This window comes from Homalodisca vitripennis, chromosome 7 (assembly GCF_021130785.1).
Source record: "Homalodisca vitripennis isolate AUS2020 chromosome 7, UT_GWSS_2.1, whole genome shotgun sequence".
NCBI classification, from domain to species: Eukaryota; Metazoa; Arthropoda; class Insecta; order Hemiptera; family Cicadellidae; genus Homalodisca; species Homalodisca vitripennis.
The window spans coordinates 58993956-59021128 of record NC_060213.1 but is presented as its reverse complement, the minus strand read 5'-3'; the positions used below and the strand labels follow the sequence as shown (position 1 = coordinate 59021128).

Sequence of the window (27173 nt, the reverse complement as noted above, 5' to 3'; positions counted from 1 at the left end):
TAAATCATTATCATGAACACAGTTTTTTGGGGATTTACATGCCGGTAATCATTATCATGAACACAGTTTTTTGTACATCTTACGAGCATTCCAAAACACTGGTTTTTTTTATCTAGGCTCATTATTAGCTAGAGGTTATTTAACAGAGTTACGAATGTTTTAAAATTTTAAACGGCCGCCTCAATGAGACGAAATTGTGTAAACTGGAGAAGCTCTTGGCGGCAACACTTTTTTGACAGGAAGGTAGCATTGAGAAAGATGACATATATTGAGAACATTTAAGTACGTTTTAATCGACGAAGGATGGCTACATTATTAATACATTGAAACGGAAATCTAAATATGGTCCCGATGCCGTATAAATCTTAGAAATTCAATTTCAAAATAAAGTTTGCTATGTAGTGTATATTGTTCATTGCAAATAATTTAATTTGGTCTGCGTTCTGAAATTGATTGAATTGTTTACAGTCCTCAATAGAGTTTGTGTTGGCGGCAAGCGGCTCACCCCTATTTCCGGCGGAAACCGGGAAAGCGCAAAGCGCTGGCAGGTGTACGAGCACAAAGTGGTACCCGTTATCGATCAATCGACTCCACGTCAACAATCAGCTGACCGGCCTGCACAGCTGACCCTGTCATTGTTGTCCTGGCCTCTGTCCACAGCGACGGCCGCGGCTCATGGCGCAGTTCGAGTTCGTGGACGCCATCCAGCAGAAGTACCTGAAGGAAGAGGTGGACCTGGAGGACAAACTTAAGGCCGTGTGAGTAATAACAATGGTTTTATCTTTGTGTCGTCTTACCAGTATTGCTCAACACTACTGAGCAATTTTGAAGATCTAACCTTTAACAGAGATGTGTGACATTAAATCATTAACATTTCAAAATACCTCACTTGAAGTTAAAAATTATCATTGTTCAGACGACTTCCACACACCAACAAATATTTATTTAAAGTTATATGTTTTTTATGTATTTTATTTAAAATAACTTTAGTAATATGTTTAGTAAAACACCGAATTGTGGACGTTTTAATGAAACAGCTGTTTGTTTGGTTTTAAAAATTTATATACTCGTAAAGTTGTATTTTTCTGTTGAAACAACTGGCTTGTCTTTAAAACGATATAAAGTACATAAAATCTTATGTTTGTTTTTATAAACGTAAAGGTAACGTTTGCAAACTCATAAATAAACCATTTTTACCAACCAAATAAGCAATTTGTGTTGTGCTGAAATAAATTAGTATCATAATTAATTGTTCGATTGATACACTACTTTCAAAATCTAACACTTTCTAAGCCTTCTTTCCATCCATTTCCACAAATCAATTACAATCTCTCTATAATGTTTACTAATCACATCAAATAATGGAATAGGAAAAATGATAGATTATAATAGACAAGGAACAAATAGATAGACAAACAAGTCTATTATAATCCTTTTGTTGCATTTTTATATCAGTAGAAAACATTATAATGTAGTTTTTCATATTGTACAACTATTTATATTTCATGCGATTTTACTTGGAGCATTTCGAAAGTGGGGATATCCCACATGTTTGAAAACAACTAAAAAACAACAACAATTAAAAAGAATAATGATTTAACAACGCAATGTTAAAATATGTGTATGTTGTTTCCAAAAAGTTCGATTGGCATATATTTTAACTTAATAATAAATAACAATGTATATTACAATATATATATATATAGAAATGAACTACTCTCCTCTGGGAAACAAATTATATGAGTTTAAATACTGATTAAAACTTTGGCTTTTCTGCATATTCTTGTTAATTGCGTGATCTTAAGATCGATTTAGAACCTGAAATACAAAACTAATAAAAAAGTAATACAGATGAGTCGGTAAAATTTAAAAATAATTTGCTGCATTACAAACTACAATTAATCTACAACAACTACGTGTTTGTTGTTGATGTCTTCTAAAATTTGTGCGTATAGGAAAACCAACAAATTTCACAGCATATTTTCTGTGTGCCTTTGATTGGAATCTAGGTGGTAACCGAGACATTTTGATCTGCAATAAGAGAAGAAGTGACCGGATCAGTCTGAAACAACTTTGTTGTCATTTGTTTGGAACACATAGTTTTGAGCGAGTTAGTACACATTTTCTACCACAAACTTTGCCGACACAAATGTTCTGAACATAGCTTAAGATTTGTAATCGTACCTTTAGTTTTCATTTTATTTTCGTGAATAATTCGTAGGAAGTCCGTCAACATTTGAAGCGACTGAATTAGTATTAGTCAATGTTCTTGGATTTTACCATTTGGACGAATAGGAGATCTAGAAAACCCAAATCAGCAGCACATAAAATGTACAATTTTGTAAAACTGCCACGCAGGGAATCCAATCCCCAATTGGTGAACAATTGATACGACAAATAGGAAATAGTATGAAAGGAAAGGTGGGATTGGTGTGGTCAAAAGGCCAATAGGTCATCGAAGACTTCCTTTCTCATAATACAGGAGTTGTTTTTCAGTTCCATTACGCCCTACACATTCACCAGCTGCTTAAAGAACCGACTTTCCAAATCGCAAACCTGTTTCAAACTCTGCTCTTCTATTTGATGTTATCCATCATCCCGTTGTAGTCATGGGCTCACTGTGAATTTCTCCCCAACCAATACAACAAAAACGCTTTATTGAATTATCAAACTTTGCAAGAATTTAAGGGGGAAACGTGCAAAAGGAAAACTGTTAACTTCAGCGTTGTCAATCAACATTTTTTACAAAGCTCAGTGTTTGTCACCTGAACTTTTAAAATCAGACCACTGGCGAACATTCTGTATTTATGTACTTGGTGCTTTTTTAGTTATTTTGATATGCGCATACAATTTTTAAAATTTTATGTCTTGAATTGTTTAGCGTACTGGTTTCTCAGATTGAGTTTTCTTGTGAAGACAGATTGTGATATGTTTTATCCATAATACTAAATTAGTTGATTTTAATAAAATTTGGTATACATTATTGAGTGTTATCTTACATATGAAACGACATCACAGGTAATAAAATACAATGGGTTTCTCTCTGTGACTACTGTACATTTTCATTGATCAGTGGTGTACTTAGGGGTTGGCAGGAGTGGCCCCCACCAGGGGCGCAAGGGCAAGGAGGCGCAAATTTAGAAGGCCACCGCCGGCGACGCGACGGAGCGCCGCGCCGTGCCGCCCTCTGAAAAAATAACGCTGCACCGCCGCGATGTTATCTTTTTAGATAAATTTTTGAGAAATGCTACTAATACTACTACTAATTTATTTTTAATTTCTTGGTAGTGCTTAGCTGCCAATATATGATAGAATATTATATTACCCAAGCTGAACCTCCTTATTCCATGAACTTTTTATCAGAGCACGAGACCACATAACCTTGCAAACCCGTTTTAACATCAGCGTCTTCTTGCAAATGCATAAACTGCAATATTGTGGTCAGATCCAGTTGACATAGTTCTTGTTTATTTGGGCAAATAAACGTATACTGAATATTCATGGTAGCCTATATTGTATATTCTAATTCTGACAGAATTCAAGAAAAGGATGGAAATAAATCATATACCTACTCCTGTTTTGAGTCGAGATAGTCATCATGCGTTTGTTTGTTTGAATCCGAAAGGCATTGGCTTATGATCTTCCATCTTTTGCAGCAAAATTATCATCGATACCGATTAGTGCGCTTGCTTTTTCCATAGTCGATTGCTGGACCCATGCCTTCTTCTCGGATTTCCTGAATCGTATTTAACAAACGCTTTATCATTTTGCTAGCCTTGTCCACTGTAACAGCCTCTTTTTGAATTGACTTGTAGGTTTTATCATTCGAGACTAGAATCCTTTTCTACATATGCAAAAGACATAAGAATTTGGAGTCGGTTTGTTTGATTAGTCCTTGAGGCCCCACTGACTGCTTTCGTAAGGCCTCATGCTTCAAAATCTTCACCCCCAAACGTTTGGGCAAGTTGGAATTGTCCTGACCTGGCGAGAGTATAATTAAGCTAAAAGTATCCATGTTCCTTCAAACCCCTTATTTATTGATATAACACCTTTGATACTGGGCTGTCAATTAGTTTCATTATTTCTAAAATTTCTGTAAATTAACAATATTGCGTATTTGTCTTTATTTGTATGTATTTTTCCAAGAAACACCTTCACATTTTCTTGGGACGAGGGAAAATATCAATCTCTCTGTATTGATAAGCCGGTGGGTTCTTTGCTTCCTGGGGGTTTTTTAGAGCGTACCATTGTCAGGGGCGCCACATATCTAGGTACACCACTGGTATTGACTATCTTGAATTGACTTTTAAAAGTACAGTGTGGAGGTACCATGGAAATGCTGCGTAATTTTGATGAAAATAGAAATAATATTCTGTAATATTTAGATATATGAAGTTATATTTAATACTTACTACTCTACGTGTTTTTATGATGCTATTAAGTAATTATACAATGGTACTAAATAGGGTTTTATATTGATTTCATTTAACCAAACCAACACATCTTAATTTAAACTAAAACATTTTAAAAATTTTTAAGAAATAAATTTCGACTTCTTTACAAGTTAAGGAAGTAGTAGTGTTTCAAATAGATAAAAATACGTATGACGTATTGGCTATGCCGAATGTCATTTAAGAAAATTGACCAAACAACTCCTGAATGTTCCAAATTGATTCGGAAGAGAATACGGTCGTGCATCGGTGTTCAGTGCGTTTCTTTTAGCCACAGCTTATATACATTTCCTGAAGAACAATAAAATTAAAATTTTCTTATTCCATCAATAACTGTGGAAATTTACAGTAATATAATCGTTGCATTGTAATCAGGCCTACAGAAACACGGCTCAAGATAAGGATATAACATGTTTATAGTAAGTATACGAAAAGTGAACGAAAAGAGTGGCATGTGGAAGTGGCAAGGGGTTTTCGGATATTTACCGTCGTACTTAAGAGGGAAACGTAGTAAGTTGCCGGCCGCGCAATCGAGGGTCCGCGTGAAACTCGGAATAAAGTTTTAAACTACGTTATAATAATATGAATTCGTGTCAAATCCATAAATTATTCACTGTAGAAACTTAGATTTTAGTGTCAAAATGCTAAAGATTTGTAAAAAAAAAAAAAAAAAAAAAAAAAAAAAAAAAAACTATTATCTGTTAATACTAATTGTATATCATTTATATTCTATATAGATATTCCGATTCAAAATTTTAACATAAATTATAAAACATTAATATATAAATGTAATTGTATGTTTTAGATTTTATTAGCATTGAGACACTAAAATATAAGTTTCTATAGTGAAAAATGTATAGATTTGAGACGAATTCCTTTGTATAACGTAATTTTAAACTTTTCCCTGTTTTAAAAGCGGAGCCTTGGATGAACGGCCGCTAGGCATTGAGGCTTTAACAACCTATTAACAAATAACTGCCTTATTGATGTGACTAAATGCACAACTATACGTAATGAAATAAATTGTTTCCTTTTTTAGTTTAAATCACATTCCCATCAATGGTAATTTTTAGTAACCTTCATTTCCTTTTGCAAACTCAGATATTTTTTAAATGATATCGGTAATGATAAATAAAGCAATATCTCAAAGACGAATAATAATATTAAAAAACGGATTGCGGCATCGTATTTAGAGCAAAATAATACATCGAAATCATGTACCATAACACGAACTATATATTACAAAGATTATCTTATTCCAATACTAGCTGTTACCCGCGACTTCGCACGTAATTTAAAAAAAAAACGAAATCTTTATACTATTTAGTAACAGCAATTTTTCAACGCATAAAGACATACGTCAGGGCCATATTATTGCGATGTTCATGGTTAAAAGGATCAGAGTTTATCCTGACTCTTATACCATGTTTTGCACGTGTATCATCAGCATTTCTGGTTCGAATTTGTTATATTTCCGACGCCACCGCTGAATTGGCCTTGTTGTCTCGATCAAAAAAAAAATACACATATATCGGAAACCAACTTCAATCAAAAAGTGTTTACTTCTTTCTAGCCCTTGTCATATACAGAATGTCTAAGATGTTTTCGGTGACATAGTTGAGTGTGTCTTGTAATCCAAATGAAGGAAATATATATGCATACGTATGACTGAGAAGTCTACATCGGTCAGAATGTGTTTATTTATGGTCGTTTAAATCCACTTACCCATTTTGGGTATCATTTTCTTTTTATACTATGTATATATATATATATATATATATATATATATATATATATATATATATATATATATATATAGTATAAACTTTCAACTAGGGTAACTATAGGGCGGAAATAGTGCCGATCCTAATCCCCTGCATGGGGTTTGCGTGTGTGTGTGGGTGTAAAACTAGCTGGCCCCTAGCCGCAGTCACTATCTGGTATTGCTGTAGTGAACAATGCCGTCAGTCCTCTCTACCACTACCAAAGGTGTTCCAAGAATTGTTTATATTCACTTTAAGCATTTAATAAACTTTTTGAGTATTTATAATTAATTGGTATTAATTTCCTCTTTTCATCTTTACGCATGTTTCATTCCCCTTCCTCTTGCGCCCTTTTAACAGGCGGTATGCACTCCAGGTCCTATCGGTTCTACAATTATGTTACAAAAGATTACAACAATACTGACCAGATGCCATGCACAATCCCTCCAACAGTAACCTGCTTTCAGAGCGTTTGAAGAATTGGATTAAAACAGTCGTAAACATGTACATAGCAACACCGTAACCACTACTGAGACTCCTGGGAAATTTTAGATGGCTTGGACTCTTACTCGGGTCTAGACGTTTTAATGAAATTGTTTAATATTAATTTTTATGAAGACGCCATTTGTTACATTGTTGGAGCAATCAGCAAGCTATTCAATTTAAAAACTTCTTCTCCTTTGTTTCGCTGCACAATCTTATGTCTAAGGTTACACAAGGACAACATTGATGCCCCCCCCCCCCAACTCCATCCATCGCCATTTGCATGTCACAGCTACAGCTATGCACCGATAAGAGCTTTCTTGTTCCTTGGAGTGACATTCTTGAGACATGCGAACCATTTACATATTGCACGCTTATCAGGGTGTGGTGGCAAAAAACTGTACATTTATCTATCGATCGATCTTCATAATAATTACGTTGCTTGGGTCAATTGCACAGTTTTATACTGAGGAAGTAGCCTACATACGGCAGTAGAGTTTGTGACTTTAAAGAGTGCAAACTTTCTTTCTAAGTTTCGTGCAAGGTTTGTATTTTTTTTCAATATGAAACGTAAAACTGTTTAAATTTTTATCCAAATCCAGTTTGATGACGAAGTTAGGTGATATTTTCTACCGTTACATTTATTTTCAAGTGTTTGACATTGCGGTTTCTTAGCTAAATTTATTGCACAGCTATACTCCGGGAGTCGCCAGCTAATTTGCATTGCACAATAGAAGCACACTTTTTGTCAGGAAATACTTTTACTGTCTGTCTGTGTGTATACGTTTTTTTAATAAAAACCTCATGTCTTTCACAGTTAATCTGCTCTAAATCAGTTATTTATTATTGGATATAAATAATTTTTTAGATTGGTGATTCTATGCTCTAAAGTTGTTATTCTTGCAATTCTTGGGAAAACTTACTGGTTTTCAAGATATTCAAAGTTAAAAAGTTTTAATAGCCGCCATTTTTAAAATATTAAAGATAAGGTCATAATATTTTTTCAGTAACTGGCCTTGCTATCATAAGCATTTGAGCCAAATTTGGTATAATTTAATCTATTAGCTATATTTTATTTTTTATACAAAACACTTACAGACAGATTGGAAACTAAGCATCGGAAACCCATGTTCATATAGTGAAATGTGGTTGGTTGTCTTGACCTGACCAATAAAGTGTTTAACTTTTGTTCAGAGAGTTACGGGGCACTCTGTATATACTGTTTTTCTTTTCTTTTTTTTGCTAATGCTGATTTTATCATTTATTTACTTGTCTGACAGATAGTAATAGGAGTATAAAACTAAAAAATATTTTCTATGGAAAAGTTACCTCTCATTTCGAATCCTACCAAACTGCTGCGGCTAACGGCTTTTCGTTCTTAATTTCTTTCATAAATAAGTTAAATATATTTCATTAAAAATATAAGTTGAATGCCTATATAACACAAATTTGTTCTTGGCTCCCAGAAGTTCAAGTTAACAAAATTGATGAATCGCTACTACTAGTATGTAGTATTGTCTTGCCCTTACTTGAAATTTACAATATGTTGTACAATACTAAACCTTACCAAGATGCGAAATGTATAGTTGGAATCAACAAACTATACTTCAAAACATCTATTACAATACCGCCATCAAATTATTTTATTGCTTATTTCAATACAATAACATTAGATCCCAACAAATGACAAATATATTCCTACCTGACGTGGAATTACTAATCAGTAGGCTAGTCCTAACCCAATGTGGGTACAAACTTGACAGGTATTCTTTGTTTGAAGTTTGTTATTTACGATGGATTTGAAACGATAACAACATTTAGGACACTTGCCATCGTTATATGTTTTTAGGGTTGTACATTTTGTAACATAGGCCTATAACAATTTCAAATTTCCGAAATCCTGTGGCAGATATGTTCCAGATCATTATAGCTGGAAGTGTGTTTATCGTTTATCACCAGTTCAACTTGCTTTGTCATCCGTAATTTTACACTTGCACTATATCGCTAACTTAATTTGCATGGTATAATAACTCTTGCTGTTACATAAGATGTGAGTAACAAAATAAAATAATGTCGTGTAAAACATCTTGTAGTGATGCACCCAGTGCAGTCTTAAAATACTATAGTTGACATAATCGATTTCAATATAAAATCACTTCAATATACTCGCATTACTGTTAGTAGTACAGTGTACATTCTGATACAATGTGTCAATATGTGTACTTGTATATTTTTATTCATAAAACAAAACTAATGGTAAATCATAATGTGCACTTCATAATAGAACAGAAAAAACGTAATAATATCTGACGCGACGTAAATTTGTTGCAAATTAGCCTTCCCAAACATAACCTACAAAGCTTATGCCTGCCCGATCTCGGTTTAACGAACGGAGTGGCTATATGCCCGGTCACCGGTCTTGGTTTCAAAGAACGGGAACGACTATGACGTCACAGACTGTGACGTCAAAGGTTTTGAAGTAGCTCTAGCACTTGTGGTGTGTAATAAATATCATTAATTTGGTAATTAATGATGAGATTTGACATTGTAAATTATTCATTACATCAAACATAAAGATGAGGTTCCACGTCGACACAAACTTGTTGAACATTCCATTGAGTTGAGAAAGAACAGAAAAGTAAAATTAAGTTACTGGTTGGTTGTTAGACCTATTAATTTTATTTTTGCCTAGAACCCATAATACTCTAGGATAGACACTTGCTGAATATAAAAGTAAACCATCATTACTTAGAGAGTTATTGAAAGGTAATGAATGTCAAAGTTGTGAATTGATGCTAAATGTATTAATGTTAGGTTAACATTCTTATACAGATACATTTAAAACATGAATTTGTTTTTAAAATTTTCTTTTCACTCCCTCTTCTAAACCAACACTGGTATAGTTTTCTAATACTGTACAATTAATTACAGTACACATGTTATCTGTTATTAAAAGAGATAACTACAAACAGTTTGGGTATATATAAAATTTGGCAGCCAACAACTTATATGTAAACGTTACTGTCTACGTACTTTTCATTTAATTTTGTGTACAATACAGCATAAAAGTATATATAGTCAAACAAGCAAGTTACCGCCTTTGTCTCTGTACAAATTCGTTATGAGCTTTCAAATGTTCTTTTATCTGTGGATCATAATTAAAACCACTATATACGTAAACATGGTTATTACTTTGAGAGTTTTGGGATCAATATAAACGGTATACAGTAGATTACACACCAAACATAATTTATACATGGTCTTGAATTCGATTTCAATTGCATACTTTCATAAGGCTTCAAACAGAAATTTAAAAGTGAAGAACTATATTTCATGAAATAGGTCTATACCCTAAATATACTCAATATTGTGCACCAAACTTCGCAGTTGTGATTAAACTCCATAAGTGTGAATACAAACAAAAATTAAATTACAAGTTCAGTACGTATAAAATTTTAAATCTTTAGAAATATACAGTGATCTTATCTTTTGATCATAAAGTGCACAGTATTGATCCGTGTAAACATTATCATGCAAACTTTATAACTAACTATTTAATTTGGATGCGAGCTATTTGTCACATTTTAGTAACAGCATTATACCGCATTGGTAACTTACGTCCAATCCCTTTTACAGCTCTATTAAGTGAATTACTAATTTTTACTCATTTTTTAAGTTAATAAATATTGTAAGTTCTCAGTTAATTCCATTTTAATAATTTTCTTATAATGCATTCTACGGCTTTATTTTAGTTTGCATCTCACAATTATAATTAATAATTTAAGTTTCATATTTAGCGTCAATTTTAGGAATTTTTATGATCGATTTTTGTTAAATAAGAATTTTGAGCTTGAGGAAACATCAGTCCCCGAGATTTATTGTACAGTAATGGGAAAGTGGAAGGGATTGTGGTAATGAAAAGAACTGTTTGTATCATCCACGTTAAATGCATTAGATCTACGACAGTTGTGCTGGGTGTGAGATGCCATCAGTTGTTTCGTTGAGATGTCGTATACAACTCTTATAACTTTCTCTAGACTGTTATTGCTTTAACGCAATTTTCCGTTTTTGGCCAGTCACATCTTAATGAACATATTCAGGTTTCTTTGACGACCACGTTCAACTGTAGTCTCATCTAATAAAAACCATATGGTAAGTCAACAGCTCAAAATTCTTTCGTGTAAGAAGCCAACTTTTCTAGATAATCCTATCTGTTATCGTAATGACACATCCCTGTGTTTTATAACAATGAATGAGAATCAAACATTGATGTATAACATTTCAAGTTCCAGTTTAAGTGTTACTTTACATCTGTCTGACTCATCCAGACGTTTGTATAACTGACAGTATTTTGCCGAAGACAATAGAAAAGTTTGGTAGTGATGTAGACTGTATGATATATACTTTAAACTGTACCAAGATCCCTTCTATAAGAACTTAGTCCGATAATACATAGGTGATTAATAATAAAACTATTTTTAGTCGGTAAATGGAAGAATTCATTTTCAAATATCCCAAGACGAGAGACTAATTTCCCTCTTACCACTTACATACAATATACAATGAAATCATAATCATTTGAGTGTTATTAGTAAATAAAACAAATGTTCCAGTTATTTTATGCAATTAAATGACATACATATTATTTAATATGACAAAAATTATTTATAATTAATTATGATTTCTCTTAATGACTATTAATTGAAACATTCCAGAAAAATTGTGAGAAACAAAACTATATCTTAATAAACTACAAAGTGTAGATTCTGGTACATGGTTCATTTTTAGTTGTAAAAAAATTAATTTCTTCTTTTTAATTTATTTAAGCGTACACTTTTATTATATTACCGTTTAATACATTACCAATGCATAATATGCAATTAATAAAATAGTCTACAAATTATGTTTTTTTTTTTTATATTTCTAAGGCAGTGGTGTAAAGGTGACAGTTCTGGCTGCCTTTTCGTTACGTCACGGTTGACGTCACCACTCATCGCCCGTCTGTCTAATCTACAGACGGTAGCCGGCCATATAGCCACAGCGTTTAACGAAACATCTGGAGCTAAGAATGAGTCACGCTCTGCTCTCTAGTGTGTCTGCTCTATGTACAAACTTATATGTTCGCTCAAATGTAATACATTTAAGCAACAACAGAGCACTCAATTTCTCTGAAATGTATTGAATACATTTACGCTTCGTCAGAGGATATCGTAAAATTATGCCAATATCACCAGATGTGTAATTTAATTAGAATATTTTTAGTTGACCTACGTACAGATGGAAAACGTACACAACTTACATTTAACACCTTACAGTTGATGTGTGCCTGTAAGTAAATACAACTGATAAGGAAAACCTTTTAATTACAACTGAAACACGCCTTATTATAGGGAGTGTCGGTCGTTTATCACGTTTTTACTGTTGTATTCTACATGATTTTAATTGTAAATCATGCATATATCCTTTTATTAATACTATAACACAATAGTACATTATTTACTACACAATACAGTAACTCATTTTTATTAGGTATTTAATTCTTGCTTGTTTCCACTACTTTTAATTTTTTACTCTTTTTGAATCAATATCCCCAACACAGGCACAACCTTATAGGGTACCTACATTTTCCTTATTGTGTAAAATGTATTCGCCTAATTATTGGTATTAAAGAAAGAAAGAAAAACCTAAAAAAACTTAACTTATTTTTTATATTATATTACTCTAAGGCACACATACCAATTGGAAATAAAATAAGTAGAATACAATTTTTTGTATTTGTTATTTGCTGTTATTATAAATAAGTTATGTTATGTCATAGTGTTAATTATTGTTTAGCAATGGCAATAATATTTGATTGTAACATTCAGTTTGTTATTTTGGGGAAATAAATGGTTTATATTATTATTACTATTTACTGAAATGTACTCTAAAGATACAGGTAAATTATATTCTCAAAGGGGCAACAGACAGAAATAAGAAATTAAGAATAAGTTTTAGAAATGCTTATTAAAGAACTTTGCAACAAAATACAAAAACAACAAAATACAAAAACAACAAAATAACGCTAACTACTTTAATCATTGATCTCCTGAGAATCTAAAATATAAACTTGACAATGAAATGCTTCGTGAAAGATAGTTTCATCTTCATGTCAGAGAGCACTCTTAAGCTGATATAGGTAGACAGACTTAAATTGAGAATGGTTTAGTAGAAAATAATGGGTTTTGACTTATAATATATAAATAAAAACGTTTGTTCTAAAACATTTTAAATATAAAATTAATGCGTCTAGGTATTTCTAAATGAGATTCTAATAGGGTCTAGCAAATTTCATCAAAATCAATCTTTTCATTTAGCTATGTATGGTTATTAGTATGTATACAGTACATCCACATACAGATACATAATAATATTCAGAGGGACATATTGCATAATTAAATTGTTTTCAGAGAAAGGATACTTTCTCTTCTTCCTTTTTATGGGAAAGGAAGTAAAAAAAGACTAATAGTCTAGTATCTGAAATAATCAAGTTCATGATTATTAATGATAGACCTAGCATAGTCTACTTCTGAATAAGAGAAGGTACAAAATGAAGCAATCCGTTTTCAACCAGATGGTGAACATATTTGATTCAGATTGTTCTTCATCATTTTTTCATCAGAAATGAAATTTTTAACAACTATGGTCACATGTTACATACTAAGTTCAATACAAAGTGTGCTTTGATTAATATAATGGGAAATAACACTAATCTAGATTTTTAAAAATATTTATTACATAAAAATGAATAGGAAAGTCGTAGACATCAGACCATAGTTATCATTGAGAGGGTTGGAATTGTTTACTAGGTTGTTTGCTAAATTAGGTGTACAAGGGTTGTTTGCCAATGTTTGAGTTCACCATGTAAAACTTGACAATTAACAATTACTACTTAGTTAAAGAGATTTTTGAAGATTACTTTTTGTCCTCAAGGAAGATTACGGTTTTACATATTAGTACAGTTTTATGTTGACCACAATCCGATTAGAATTATTACAAATGGATTCCAAATAATTGCCATACAAATTAACTATTATAAAATGCTGTGTTGAACACCTTTTGTATATTACTGACTTTTCCTAAGTAACAATATAAATTATGTAAGGTACTTATAATTGTTCATAATACATTACTTATTTTTCCTTAAGCATTTATTTTAAGAAGAAGCAATCTTAAAAAACCATTAGATTTAAGAATAGCCCTTTAGGTAATTCTCTAACCAGTTAATCTTTATGGCCACTTAAAGTTCATTGAGCTACAAATATTCATTACTTCTTATTATTAAGAAGTAATGTATATTACATTACTTGTTGTTTCTTTGATTCTGCATTAAGATTGGCTCAGAAAAATCACCAATTATTGTTTTAAACTAATGCTTATCAAAACTTAGTTATTGCCTCTTGAAATTGCAATGGCATATAACTTGCTTCTAGATTAATCTCGAATTTACAGTTGGAGTTTGTTACAGGAGGGAAAAATACTCATCTGCGGGGGACAAAGAAGGCTTCAAGAAAGGGAATAATAAAATAGAGAGTCAAAGCAAAAGAGCTGCCAGACGGAACAAAGCTTTGCTTAAAGTGAGTGTGAATCTAACTTTTAAATAAAATTCATAAAAAGTTTTTTTACATTGAATATTTACCAAGTTTTAAGTTTTTTTATTTTGTTTGCATTTCACCTAAAGGATTTTTTGAGTTTAGCACCCTAAAAAAGTAACAAGCTGCAACTGATACATCCTTGAGTGTACTGTAAATCTTCATTCAATCAGAATAAAATGTTCTCTCAAGAATCTCATCAGATTTTCCTACTTATCCTAGAAGAGGTGAATAAGACTGAGGAATGATAATATATTTTGATAACTCTGGATAGCTACAAAGCTTCCCAAAACTTGTTTAAAAACATATATTTACCAATAATTAAGTTCCCTAAACAGGTCTAACTGAAGAATCCTATTGGGATTCTGACTAAGCCAACAAAACAAAATGTCCTAGGCGAGATTTTTTATTTCCAATTTTAATTATTTTACAATATCATTGTAATATTTGATAAATTTAAAGCTACTAAAACATAAATATTACATCAGAAGATATTTAATTTAGTTCAATATAAATATTGCTGATTGGGGTTTTTTTGGATGAGCATTTGCTGAATTATGAATTAATATTTACGATCACAGATGGTGATTTGTATTTTTTTTTTTTTTGTTAATTGATACAGTTTTTACTTGTTTAGTTTATTTTGGTAATGGAGTGAGGACTCCAAAATCCCCAAAATACTAAAATTTGGTGAGTAGGATACTCTTCCACGACAGACATCTTTAATTTTTAAATAAAACTGTCCATTGTGACAACTTATTTAACATTAACGTTTAACAATTTTGTAAAAGTCTATCAATAATGTAATATAGTTTTGTAAACAGCTTTCCAAAATTGCATTTACATAATTTAGATATATTTGAATTTAGTACGTAAAAGCATGTAAAAATTAAACTTAAACAAGTGTGCAACAAACATACAATTATGTTTAGAACTTGTTTGAAAACTTTTAAAAATATGATTTGTACATTGGTTGCAGTAAAGAAATCCTGACGAAAACGTTGTGTTCCCAAACTATGATAAGCTTTATTAAGTGAAGTGTTTTACTTCATAAAATTATTCAGAGGAAAAATTATATTTCACAATATGATACACATAAAACATGCGTGACACATTGGATTGATTGAGCCACAATCAATATTTTACTGATGGGGCTGAAGTAATTCACAGAACATACTGATGTTTGTTCACATCTGTAACCAGGGAACAACACTTTTACAGCTCTGCTACTCACAAGAGTGTAATGACATTGTTGTACTACATGTGCTATTTAGTTTTACAATCCACTTAAAGTTACTGTTTGTACTTAAATACCAACATTCAATTATTCTTTTCAATTTAACTTTGCTTTACATTTGTAATAAAATAAATACATATTTTTATATTATATAAAATTTTTAAAATCCGTAGCATACTTGAAATGCATTGTTTATCTTTTTCTTATACAATTCAGCATTTACTATTACAGAATTAAGAACTGTAAAACATATCTAATTGTTTAATCTACAATTAATTTTGATTTTGTTTATAATTATTGTAAAGATCATAGATATTTGATCAAAATGTTGTTATAACTTTCAAATAATGAGTCTTGTGAGATTTTTTTAATGTACTAATGTCTTTTCTTTGTGTGTACTATAGAACTAGACACATCATTGCAAGCCTGATCGTATAGACAGTTACCTCACCCCACTTCCCCTCTCACCATGCATTGTTGCCACATTGTCATATCAGCTGATTCTCAGTATGAGGCAACTTGAGTGAACTGAAAAATCAGTTTCGTAGTATTTTTACTATTAATTTTTAAGTAAAAACTACATAGTGACAGATATACGTTAATGGAAAGAGATAGACCATTGGTTGCATTTGATTTTTTGCTTCACTTTACCCAATTTAATGAAAATGAAGACTGCACTTTACAAAAGTTGTTAATGAAATTCATTATTATTGCTAAGATCAACAGTGCTCTTGGTATATTTATTACATAGACACTATTATATTTTGTAATATTACTTGCTAAACACATACAAAAGCTGTAAACCAATTATTTCAAAGTAAAATTAACTTGACGTGGAAAAGTGGGCATCAATTTGAGAGCGATTTCTTTAGGTAAAACTTGTCTTCACCCTTTTTGTTAAGGGGTATTAACTAGAGTAGGAAGTAGGAGTAGTGAAAACTATAAAACCTTTCACTTTTAAAAGTATTTGTTGAAGAGTAAATTTAAAATCAAAACAGGAAAACTAATTTTTTAATGAAAAAAATTATGGGGGTAGCATTTTTAACATGGAAAATTTACATATTTTAATTTTATTCATTTCAGGGATTGTAACTACCCAAATTCCGTTTGTTTCTTGGTTGATATGAAAAGTGTTCATGTTTTGAATAAGTTGTTGCTTTGCTTCTAAAGTACAAGACATGTCATTGCAAGCCTGGGTTGTGGTGTGGTGTTGCCAACACTGTAACAGAAAAATAACTAGTGATGGGATAATCAATTGAATTCAACAATTAAGCGATCGTTACTGCTCATTTTTACTTCTTATCTATCTTACTGAATCTTTTATCTTCATGATTTAATTAACACGTGTTTACACTATGACACAGAACGCATTAAATAATGATAAAATGAAAACATGCAGAATAATTGAACAATATCCTAAAGTTTCAGTACAGAGTTTTGATACACCCTGTATATACTATGTTATTAGAGACCCTCATTTCTAAGTGTCAAAGGGTAGTAAAAAGAGTTTGGCATTGCCTTACATAATATGTAATTACTTTTCAAAACAATAATTTTATATATGTTTATACTTTGTGTGTGTGTGTGTGTGTGTGTGTGTGTGTGTGTGTGTGTGTGTGTGTGTGTCCAATCTTAGCAACAAGACAGGTAACAGCAGCAAGACATCTCCTTAACTTAAGATATTTACAATTCCCTAAGTAAAAACACAGTCTTTTCTCTCACAAGCAGCTATTCTCGTCACCCTGAGATCTGATAACCGCAGTACACTGGTGAGCTGTAGCAGTAATGTAGGTACAACATGGGTCTGGGTGCAACACTTGCTGATAACCTGGAACACTTGCCCACGCAATGCTTGTGTCAAGTTCTTACGTTATGCCCGGGGCTCATGCAACTTAGGTTACTTAAGTGGTTCCGACTTCACTGTCCCACCACTCCACTCCATTTCTGGGTCCCAGGACCTCAGGTATCATCAGCAGATTCTTATTATATTTTTTAAAGCTTTTATTGTGTTTTTAATTATCTAGAGCATTATAATTAACTGGAAAACACTTTAAATAAATTAAATACAAATTATTTAAATTTTATTAATGTACATATATTTAATAAATTAACAAGTTAATGAGCCTTATATTCATATTTGTAAAGTTAAAGACAAATTGAATGTGATAAATATTATTTTTACCAATAGATATTGTTCCTAAAAACTGTTAAAAATATTGATGGGGACAAAAATATATTGCTCATTTCATTATAGCAATATTTTTAAAACCTAGAAAACAATCAATCAAAAATCGTGCGATAAAAATAAAATTTAATAAAAAGTTAAATTGTAAACTGAGCTCCAGAGGATTAAATATTATAGGAATTGATATATTTTATCATGAAATAATTTATTGTAACAACTTATATTTAAATAAAGATAGTGGAATTAATCTGTTGCCTATTATGTAATATAACTTTAAGTAGGTAAATTCATCAAAGCTAGCAGTAGGATTACTCCATCTTTAGATATTATCTGACCCTTCATCTGTTAATAATGGCCTCAAGGACATAGCCAGCAAGGGTCCGGATCCCCTCAAATTTCCAATTTTTCAGTTACTTTTTTAGTAAACGATTATTATCATTTAAATAATTCAGTATTACTGACATATACTGCTGAAAGATCGTTTTCAACAAAGAAATGGGTAAAGAACTTTTTAATGAAAAAATGGGACCTTAGCTTTGTTCACTACAAGAAAATATCAGTTGTCTGGACCCCCAAAATGTTTTCCTGGCTACGTTCTTGAATGATTGAGAACTCTTCACAAGTCTTAGGATGAACAAATTAAAATTGGCAAAAATTGTTAGATTTTATTAGATACATAAAGAGTTTTTAGCTATGAGGAAATAATCTTCAAGTAGTATGTCCTGATGGAAACAATGTTTCCAGTGAATAATTATTTACATAAACTGTTCTGTTTTTTATTCATAACATTAATTGCATTTATTGTAAGTATATTAAGATGGAATGTTTCAGTACAAATGAAGCATTATTTTTCTCAGTGCATTATATATTTGAAACTGATGATTATACTTTAATTTGTCTATATATATAAAAGAAACTGTTCGTGTGTAACAGCATCACTCACAAGGCTGGACGGATTCGCCTAATTTTTTTTTTTAATTTGTTCGTCTTGATCTGTAGAAGGTTATAGGATACTTTTTATCCCTTTCCCGATTCAGGATTCCGCCCCACTGGTTACAGAAATACCCGTAAGAAATGCATTGCAGCAAACATATGTTATTAAGTGAAAGAGTCTTTTCAAATTTTTAATCAGCTGTTCTTTGTAAACATATATAATGCGACAAAAAATATATTTATATATAAATTTCTTTACACTTATAGTTTTAAAGCATAGAGTAAGCTTAAGAGAAACGACAAATTTTGTTTAAACTGTTTCTGCAATCATAATATATAAAAATGAATGTTTGTGTGTTTGTCCTTTATAGACTCAGAAACTATTGGACCGATCACTATGAAAATTTGTATTTTTCTATGTAGAAGGTTTATACGCAATGCCCATTGATGTAACTAACCACCAGGCTGTACTGCAAGATATAAAAGTTATCAAAGCGCCTGCACATTATAAACTGCAATTACAACACAGTAGTTACGTATATTAAAATATCCAAACACTATTTGAAGGCAAAGAAATATACGGGCAAAGCTTAAGAGACGCGTGCGAAGCCGCGGGAAACAGCTAGTAAGTGATAAAACTCAATGTAGAACAAATTATGTAACAGAATGTACTACATGTGGCAGTAAGGTGATTAAAACAGATTTTTCTTTTACACATCTAAAATTTTCCAGACAGACAAACTTTTGTTATGAAGAATCTTTTATCAGGTAATTTATTCTGTAACTTTTCTTTACTGTACTTAGATTAAATCAAGGGAAAATGTATCGAAGGTTTGTACAGATTCACAAAACTTTGGTAATGTCTTTTCGTGATTTAACATCATTCAATAGAAGGTAAAGGAGAATGATTTCAGTAATCAGACTGATTAGCTCTGACAACATATTGAGAGAGACCTGACATTCTAGAGTAATACAATAGTTGGAACCCTATGTCAAAGATATGTGCAAGCTGTGAAGTTCCATTAGTCTTGGGAAACTCATTGGAACACCTATAGTTATAGTGGACATGTTCTGTCCTGCAGGACCTAGAGGTAGCAGCAGGCAGATTGAGAGTGCAGTCGTGCTACTCCCCAACGGAAGCTCATCTCGAGAAAGCCAAGCAACGATACGAGCAGACGTTAGCTGAGTTGAGGCGTTCTTCGGAAACATGCTCTTCTGAACATAATTGAGGTTAGTGTTTATGAAATTGTTTACAAATCTTTCAGTGATCGTAACCTATCAGTGTGTGTTGTGTCATTCTTCTGGATGACTATGTACTGTTTTTAACACCTTCACTGCTGATCTGACAAGAGTGAGACCAACTATTCTCAGTGTACTTCTGCGTTGTAAGATGTTTGCCGCAATCAATGTTTTAGTGAAATGTTTTTATTTAGTTTACTTAAATGTTTTTGAAACATTAATATTTTAATTGAGATAAAATTTCCACTAACATTTTAGTATTTAGTAACTTTTTTTTATTTCGGTGTAGGCTGTACATTTTTATGTAAAATTCTTGGTAGCACTTTTTATAGAATGGTGATGAAATATTAGACACCGGTGACTTAACCTTTTGTTATGCAAAAATTAAAAATATATATTTCAATTTTAAATTATTATAAAAACACAAGAAACCAGTTAATTATTCTGTTGAATTAAGAAATTTCTATTAAATAAACATTAATAACATCAATTTTGGCCCAACAAGGGCTGGCAGATCAGCACGTACGGTAGAGTTGATCCCACAATGCTAAAAGCAATTTCTGGTAATCGTTATTATGTTTTTTACCGCAGCAGTATGGTTAAGTGTTGACGACCACACTATTGTCTAAATGAAAACCATTCTTACAGGAAGGAAAAAATTGAAAAAATGATACGAATCAAAGAGACAGCACCTCCTCTAGACTACTCGTTTAAGAGCTTGGACAACATCGAGGGACTGCACTTGTTGAAACCACGGCGTGGTGTGAAACGGTACCGGAGATCAACATCTGGTCGGTACAGCTGTACTTCACTCAGACTCAACAACAACCACTTGACTTCAGTACACGGCATTCACGCTGTGGCTTACCAGGTTCTTATTTGGTCATTTGTTTAGTTCATAAACTAAAATAAAAGTTACAAAATCCTTAATGGATTACAAGTTTCTTTGACATATTGGACTGCTAATAATCTCAAAATATTTTCTATTTGAGTTAAAAACACAGATCAGATGATTATTTTTCTGTTCTTTTTTTCTAGAGCCACTATACTCACTTCATTTAAGAACCATTGTTATTAGACAAATATTTGTTTTCTATAAATTTGTTACATTCTTTCCTTTAAAAATAATTTTATATTCATAGGAGTCTTAAAATACTATAAACTAATAGAATTTTAAAAGGTACTAAACATGGTTTAATATTATGAATTTATTAGTTAGTCACTTATTTTATAATTTAAATTAACATACAAAAACACACAAAAGGATATCTACTACCTCCTTCTGGTGAAAAGCAACATAAGATTAAATTTGTAGTAAAATATAAAAAAGTAAAGATGTATGGTGCAGAATACACCACAGTTAAACAACACTATGAAGTAGTTGTACATCAACTCATCTAGTAGGATATTATACAAAATCGACTAGATACAAAAAATCACCAAGCACGCTGGGAACGCAAGTAATCAAGTAAGTTAAAACATGATACATTAAATAAGAAACTGTTTTTAAACTTATTTTTGACAATGCATAGCACCCAAATAAGGTAATGCCGAGTTATGCTTCTATCTCATGACGCCTCTCTCCACCATTGTGTAACTAAGAGAACAATGTTTATATTCTAATCTTATATTCAGTTATTGTCTGCTCTGAAGATGAGAGTAATGTGTGCAATGTTTCAGCTATTTTTGTTTCAAATTAACAATTACAAATTTCCAGAGCATTTCTGTTAACCTTTCAGTCGATTATTATTATTTATTAAACAGGCATTTTGATATATTCTAAAAACACATAGGTAATACAATAATAAAATAAGACTAAAGTTTGCTTTGAGATATAATCTACTTTATTATTAGGGAGAATTTGTGACTGGCTATGATTTCATATATTTGTGGAGAATTTCTTAGTTTGTAAAATTGTGGTTTGCTATGGACACCTTTTGAGTCCCAGACATTTTGCCAGGCACGTGTGTGAGAATAGCTGGGCTTTAGACCGTATGTTATTGTGAGAAAATCCAAATCAAAATTAGCCATTTTAACATTGTTTGGAAAACCTTTCATATTTTAATTTTATTTATTAACAACAATACACACATTTTTGTTCTGTTTATAGTTTATAATACGACTGTTTGTATGGAAACAATATTAATTTTAACCCTTTTAGAACCACGACATTTTTGTAATTTTTTCTGGTAGATATGTTTAAAGTGACTCCTTTGTTATGAAGGGTGCACACTGAAGAAGACAAAAGGTGAAAATAGGGAAAATACAAATGTTTTATAAATACATTATAAATTTAGTGTTAAAACAGATATAAATATACTAGTTTTATCCTGTTATACTTTTATTTACTGTAAAATTGTCTACAATATAACACTAGTTTATAAAAATATAACACTAGTTATAAAAATAGTTTGATTGGGTCCAAAATTTAATTTAATTGTATTTTTTATTGTTAGTTTACTGTAAGAACAAAAAATCAATATAGCTTGGGAAACAACAATTTCGGTTCCTTATTTTCTTTTCTTTGAGAGTACTTAGTTTGGTGTTAATGGGTTGGAAAATAAGGATAAAGAAACAAAATAGCCCTGTCTAGTGACAGCTGTTACGCAATAAAATTAACCAAAAATTAATAAAAACAAACCATTTTTTACTCTTAAAGCATGGTATTTTTTTAGTAAATAATATACTTATACACAGGCATATCGAGGATGACCTAGTGGGGGAGGGGGGTTACCATTATAGGAAAATCTAGGAATTTTCCATACCTCCCAGTCAAACTTCGGCCTAGAGAATACTACCCAGAATATTATACTTCCCCAGAATATGTTTAAATGTTATAATATTAAAAATTGCAAGTTTGACATCCTTCTGAGAGGTTTTAACATAAGTTAAAATTGTTGGGGACCACCCGATAACACATAAAAATAAGAGATTTACAGAGGCCCTGGAAAATTGATGTATCTTAAGAACTGTGTCACATCCTCTATCTTTTACCTTGAATTTATAAATTATAAAATAGGTTTCCTGAATATAGTTCTTCTACTTGTGCATGTCAATATCATTCTACTATTTAAATAGTGTTTTGTACATTTGAATGTTTGTTAACTTCAAACCATGCCATCCATGATAAAAAGATAATGGCAAAGGTAAAGATGTATGGCATATCATACACCTATATTCTCTTCCTCCAGCAAACAGGCCAGTCTTACCGCCGTTCAATCTGTAACAATCCAAGTTCGAACAATCTCCCATTACTAATTAATTAATATATTAAATTCAGTTTCCTTTCACAAAAACCAGTTCTTTGAATTTATTTGAATCTTGTTACGAGTAGCTTCTGGAGCAGCCTGAACACCTGACCTGGTTGGATCTGTCATTCAACAAGTTGACATCGCTTGCCCCTGAGATCGCCTCGTTCGCTTCTCTCAAGATTCTGTATCTCCATGGTAATCAGCTGTCTGACCTCACTTCAGTGCTGCGACCTCTTAAGTTAGTATTCCTTTTATATATTACTTGTTCAATCTCATTTACTCTTTAAAATATTTGTTGAAAAATTAATCCATAAAACTGTGTGCCCAATTAACTAGAGTACAAATGTGTAAAAAAAAGAATGTGTTCTGTAGGAGTTAAGGAAAAAAATAACTATTTTTAATTCTTCTAAATATTAATGTTTATGGTGACAAAATGTTCACAATAACATGCTTCAAATTAAAGTCCTTAGTATATATGTATAATTAAATGGATCCTGCCAAAAACGTTTCAAACGCCAACTTTGAAATTTTTCAGGAAATGATATTTTATTTGAAGTTTAATATTTGGAGTAGGAAAATTTTTTTAAATATTATAATAGGTCCAAAATACTACTGTTTGTTATTTGACAAAGTTTCATAGTCTTTCTACAATTCAGAATTAACTCCTGAGGGATGTAAGGCATCATCAACATAAGGTAATTTTTATTTGCTGGTTGGATAGAAAGAGATCCCTCATACAGCCTGAGGAATTGAGTAACTTTCACTGGCAGAAGGTTAAGTTTACACCTACCTCTCATCTTCTTTGAAATGCAATGGCTTGTCCACAGTTACAAGATATTGTGTGAAGTCCTAGCCAGCAATGCAGCAGGGTCATCGTGCACAATCTTGAGCCATATGTATTGAGTTTTTCGGAAATCTCCTTGCTCAATAATCAAAGATATCTTTGATGTCTTCAAAGGCCATTAGCAACAACGAATTAGCAACATTTGCAATTACCTCTACCCACTGATCGGATACAAAAAATACACCATTGCAGCCTTTTTTCTGTTCAATCAAGGCAAACTCCCTATTACAGGGTGAGAAGCTATTCCCAGTGGTATTGAACTTTTGTTCTACCAGTACTGTTGTAAAATAGTTGTTTACAATTAAGTGTTGCATGAGAGCTACCATTTTCCAGTTGTTATTCTGGCCTACACATCAGTCATACCACATTTTCAAATGGCGTTTTTTGTCTTCATTGAGTGATTGGAAGTTATGAGTTACAAAGGAAAGGATATCAGAAGCAATTTCAACTGATCCTCGTTTTCCTTTTGTTTTTTTCCAAAATGTACATAATAGCCCTTTTGTCACCCAGGTCATCAATGCAAAAGTTATAACATGTTAACTGCCTTTGGTAATACAATACAGTACTTTCTCCAGACCAAAACAAATTATAATGGTATCATCTTTGTTTTCTTCTGATACTTTTGAGTCTAGACCCAATGATTTATAGCCACATTCAGCTCTATCATTATGAATTTGGGTTTCAATTTCTAGTTGTTTCAGTACTTTAGGATCATCTGTGGATCTCATCGTGATGTACAAGCTGCAACACAACTCATACGTACCTGACTGTGGAAGCCCGAATCTGAGATTACATTTTGTATTAAATATGTCCCTATAATAGTGCAAACCACAATGAATACCAAGGTATTTCTCTTTGAAAAGGTTTTACATTTTTCCAACACTTAGATCAGCATCTAGACACCTTATTTTATTTTGTGTCTAGAGTAGTGGTTCTCTTGTGGAAAGAATTTATGTGCTCCATTACAAGGTCTCTTGTAGCGTCTGTTAGGCCTGTTGGTAAGAATTCCACATTCATCAATCAAAGGTTTGTTACACTTTAGTTTTCTAACAGTATTTGAACACTACGTGGAGTTATTTGGTAAACATTGTAAACGTTTTGTACACCCTGACTGGAGAACCGTTTTCTTTTAAGTAATACTTTACGGTATATTGGCGCTTAGAAATATATTAACCTACTTTAGGACGAATTATGTCACCAATCTGCAAACAAGATTCTACTAGATGTGTAGTTTGATCGTTGTAGTCTTTCTCATAAAAGTCTTTGAACATCAAAAGTATGTCTATAGTTAAACTGATACTTGCACTGCAAACAATGACATAACTGTTAGATTGCTATTTTGTTACATTTCATAAAACTCAATAGAATAAAAAACAATGATAAATATAATTTTGAATCTCTCATTACAGAAACAATATAAGTAAAAAAAGTCTAACTTTAAATAAAACCATAAAAATTGCGCAGTTTAAAGAAACTAAAGTAAAATATCTGAAAAAGATAGCAGTTACTAACTCCTCCGCTCTTGAAATTATTTTGTCAAAATTGAAAACGAATAACCTATTACTCAATTTATTTTTATTAATGGGGCTACACCCACCATAAATTCCAAATGAATTAGTCACATTCACTTTCGGCATTTCAATTGTTTTTTATATATAATTATTTATAGTTAATGTATGAATTAATAATAATAATGACATATTAAAAAGAATTATGTTTGTTGTGAATATGTCTGCTTTACTTTGGAATTGATGGTGAATTTAACCCTAACAATAGAAAGAAATTTAATTAGTAAACTACAGTCATTTGAAACGTTTTTGCACTCACTTTACTTGGAGGAAATTTCCTGGATTTGGGTTTGTTTTTAAAACCCATGTATGGCTCGCCAGACTTCCTATGTCATTTATGCACATTCCTTTTCCATTTGTCAATGTTGATCTTCCATCTATCACTCCTATATAGGCGATCATAATGAGGAGAAACCATGCTGAGGCACTATGAACATTTTTGCAGTAAGACAGCTGAAAATGGTGGTAATTTGCTGGGCCCAGGGCTGCCATCAAATTTTTATAAACACTAAAATACTCTACACTAGATCTTAGATGTCGTTTCAAACGTTTTTACTTAAAAAAAATGCTTTTGATTTTTTGGTGTTTAAAACGTATTTGGCAGGATCCATTCAATTAGATAATTATTTCTATAACTTGATTGTTTACTATTATAAATGGACACACACGTTACCTTTTGAATTTTGGCTGATTTTAAAGAACTAAAACATGGTGGCAGTAAACTGCCATCTGGTTATTTTTTTGGTTCCACCAAAACAGCAAACGGCTGCCCAGTTCTTAAGGAACGAAGCAAATGAATTAGGCCACTGTGGCCTAGTGCCATAAAATACAATCGAAAGCCTAAGGACTTGATAGTATTTGTATTCAAGCCAGGTTGGTAGTATTTTTAAATCACTATTTGTTTGCAGATGCCTGGATGATCTGTACAGCCTGACGCTCCATGGTAATCCACTGGAGGAGAGAAAGGGTTATCGGAACCGAGTGATAAGCTCGCTCCCACAGCTGAAGTCTCTGGACTTCACCAACGTCACATCGGCGGACCACAAGCGGATCCAGCAACGCAAGAGTGCAGCGGCGGCTGCAGAGAACAGTCAACAACACAGTCGTGTCAAGAGTACATTCTGATACCTAGACAAGCTTCAGACACCGTCACCTCGTCAGAACAAAACAGCAGAGAAGACAGCCAAAGAGAAACCTGTCAAGGAGAAAGATTTCTGGGATGAGTTTTATCCGAAAATACCAATAGACAGAGATAGAAGGAAGAGCCCTTGGATCCGTGGATTTAACCGTTACGAGGAGTTTGACCGGTTCGCCCTTTTCCCAAGATTTTTCTCCCTTGACGAGTCAGAGCCTGCAGTGAAAGCATCTGAATAACCGGACAGTGAAAATTATACGTATTTTTGCTAAGTTCAACTAAAAATTGCAAAAAATATTTTTTTTTACCAGCGCATGAACATTCTATTACAAGATTTTTTAAATTTTAGCTTTTCACTAAATAAAGTTGTCTGAGCACTGTTAATGTAATAGTATTAACATTAATTTATTGTATTTTATATTTCTAATTTCAATAAAGTTTATTCAATACACA

The 27173-nt window shown here is 32.0% G+C and overlaps 1 protein-coding gene across 2 annotated transcripts; it reads left to right on the top strand.

Moving 5' to 3' along the window:
• Positions 1 to 466: 466 nt before the first annotated feature.
• LOC124365869 (leucine-rich repeat-containing protein 51-like) lies at positions 467 to 27173 on the top strand. 2 transcript variants are annotated; one of them, XM_046821962.1, is made up of 4 exons: positions 467 to 758; positions 14205 to 14313; positions 19766 to 19913; positions 20571 to 20707. In XM_046821962.1, the coding sequence occupies exons 1-3, from the start codon at positions 676 to 678 to the stop codon at positions 19910 to 19912; spliced, it is 339 nt and encodes a 112-aa protein (XP_046677918.1). In that variant the 5' UTR covers positions 467 to 675; the 3' UTR covers position 19913; positions 20571 to 20707. The 2 variants fall into 2 exon arrangements, with proteins under 2 accessions (XP_046677918.1, XP_046677917.1); XM_046821961.1 differs by lacking the exons at positions 467 to 758; positions 14205 to 14313 and adding exons at positions 23257 to 23411; positions 26494 to 27173 and having other exon boundaries at positions 19778 to 19913; positions 20571 to 20793.

Bases quoted from the DNA above. Each gene is read 5' to 3' on its own strand.
- LOC124365869 (XM_046821961.1), top strand. From the start codon at position 20,590: ATGATACGAATCAAAGAGACAGCACCTCCTCTAGACTACTCGTTTAAG. The intron at 20,794-23,256 runs GTTCTTATTTGG...TGTTACGAGTAG, and splicing joins TTCACGCTGTGGCTTACCAG to CTTCTGGAGCAGCCTGAACA. The intron at 23,412-26,493 runs GTTAGTATTCCT...ATTTGTTTGCAG, and splicing joins TCAGTGCTGCGACCTCTTAA to ATGCCTGGATGATCTGTACA.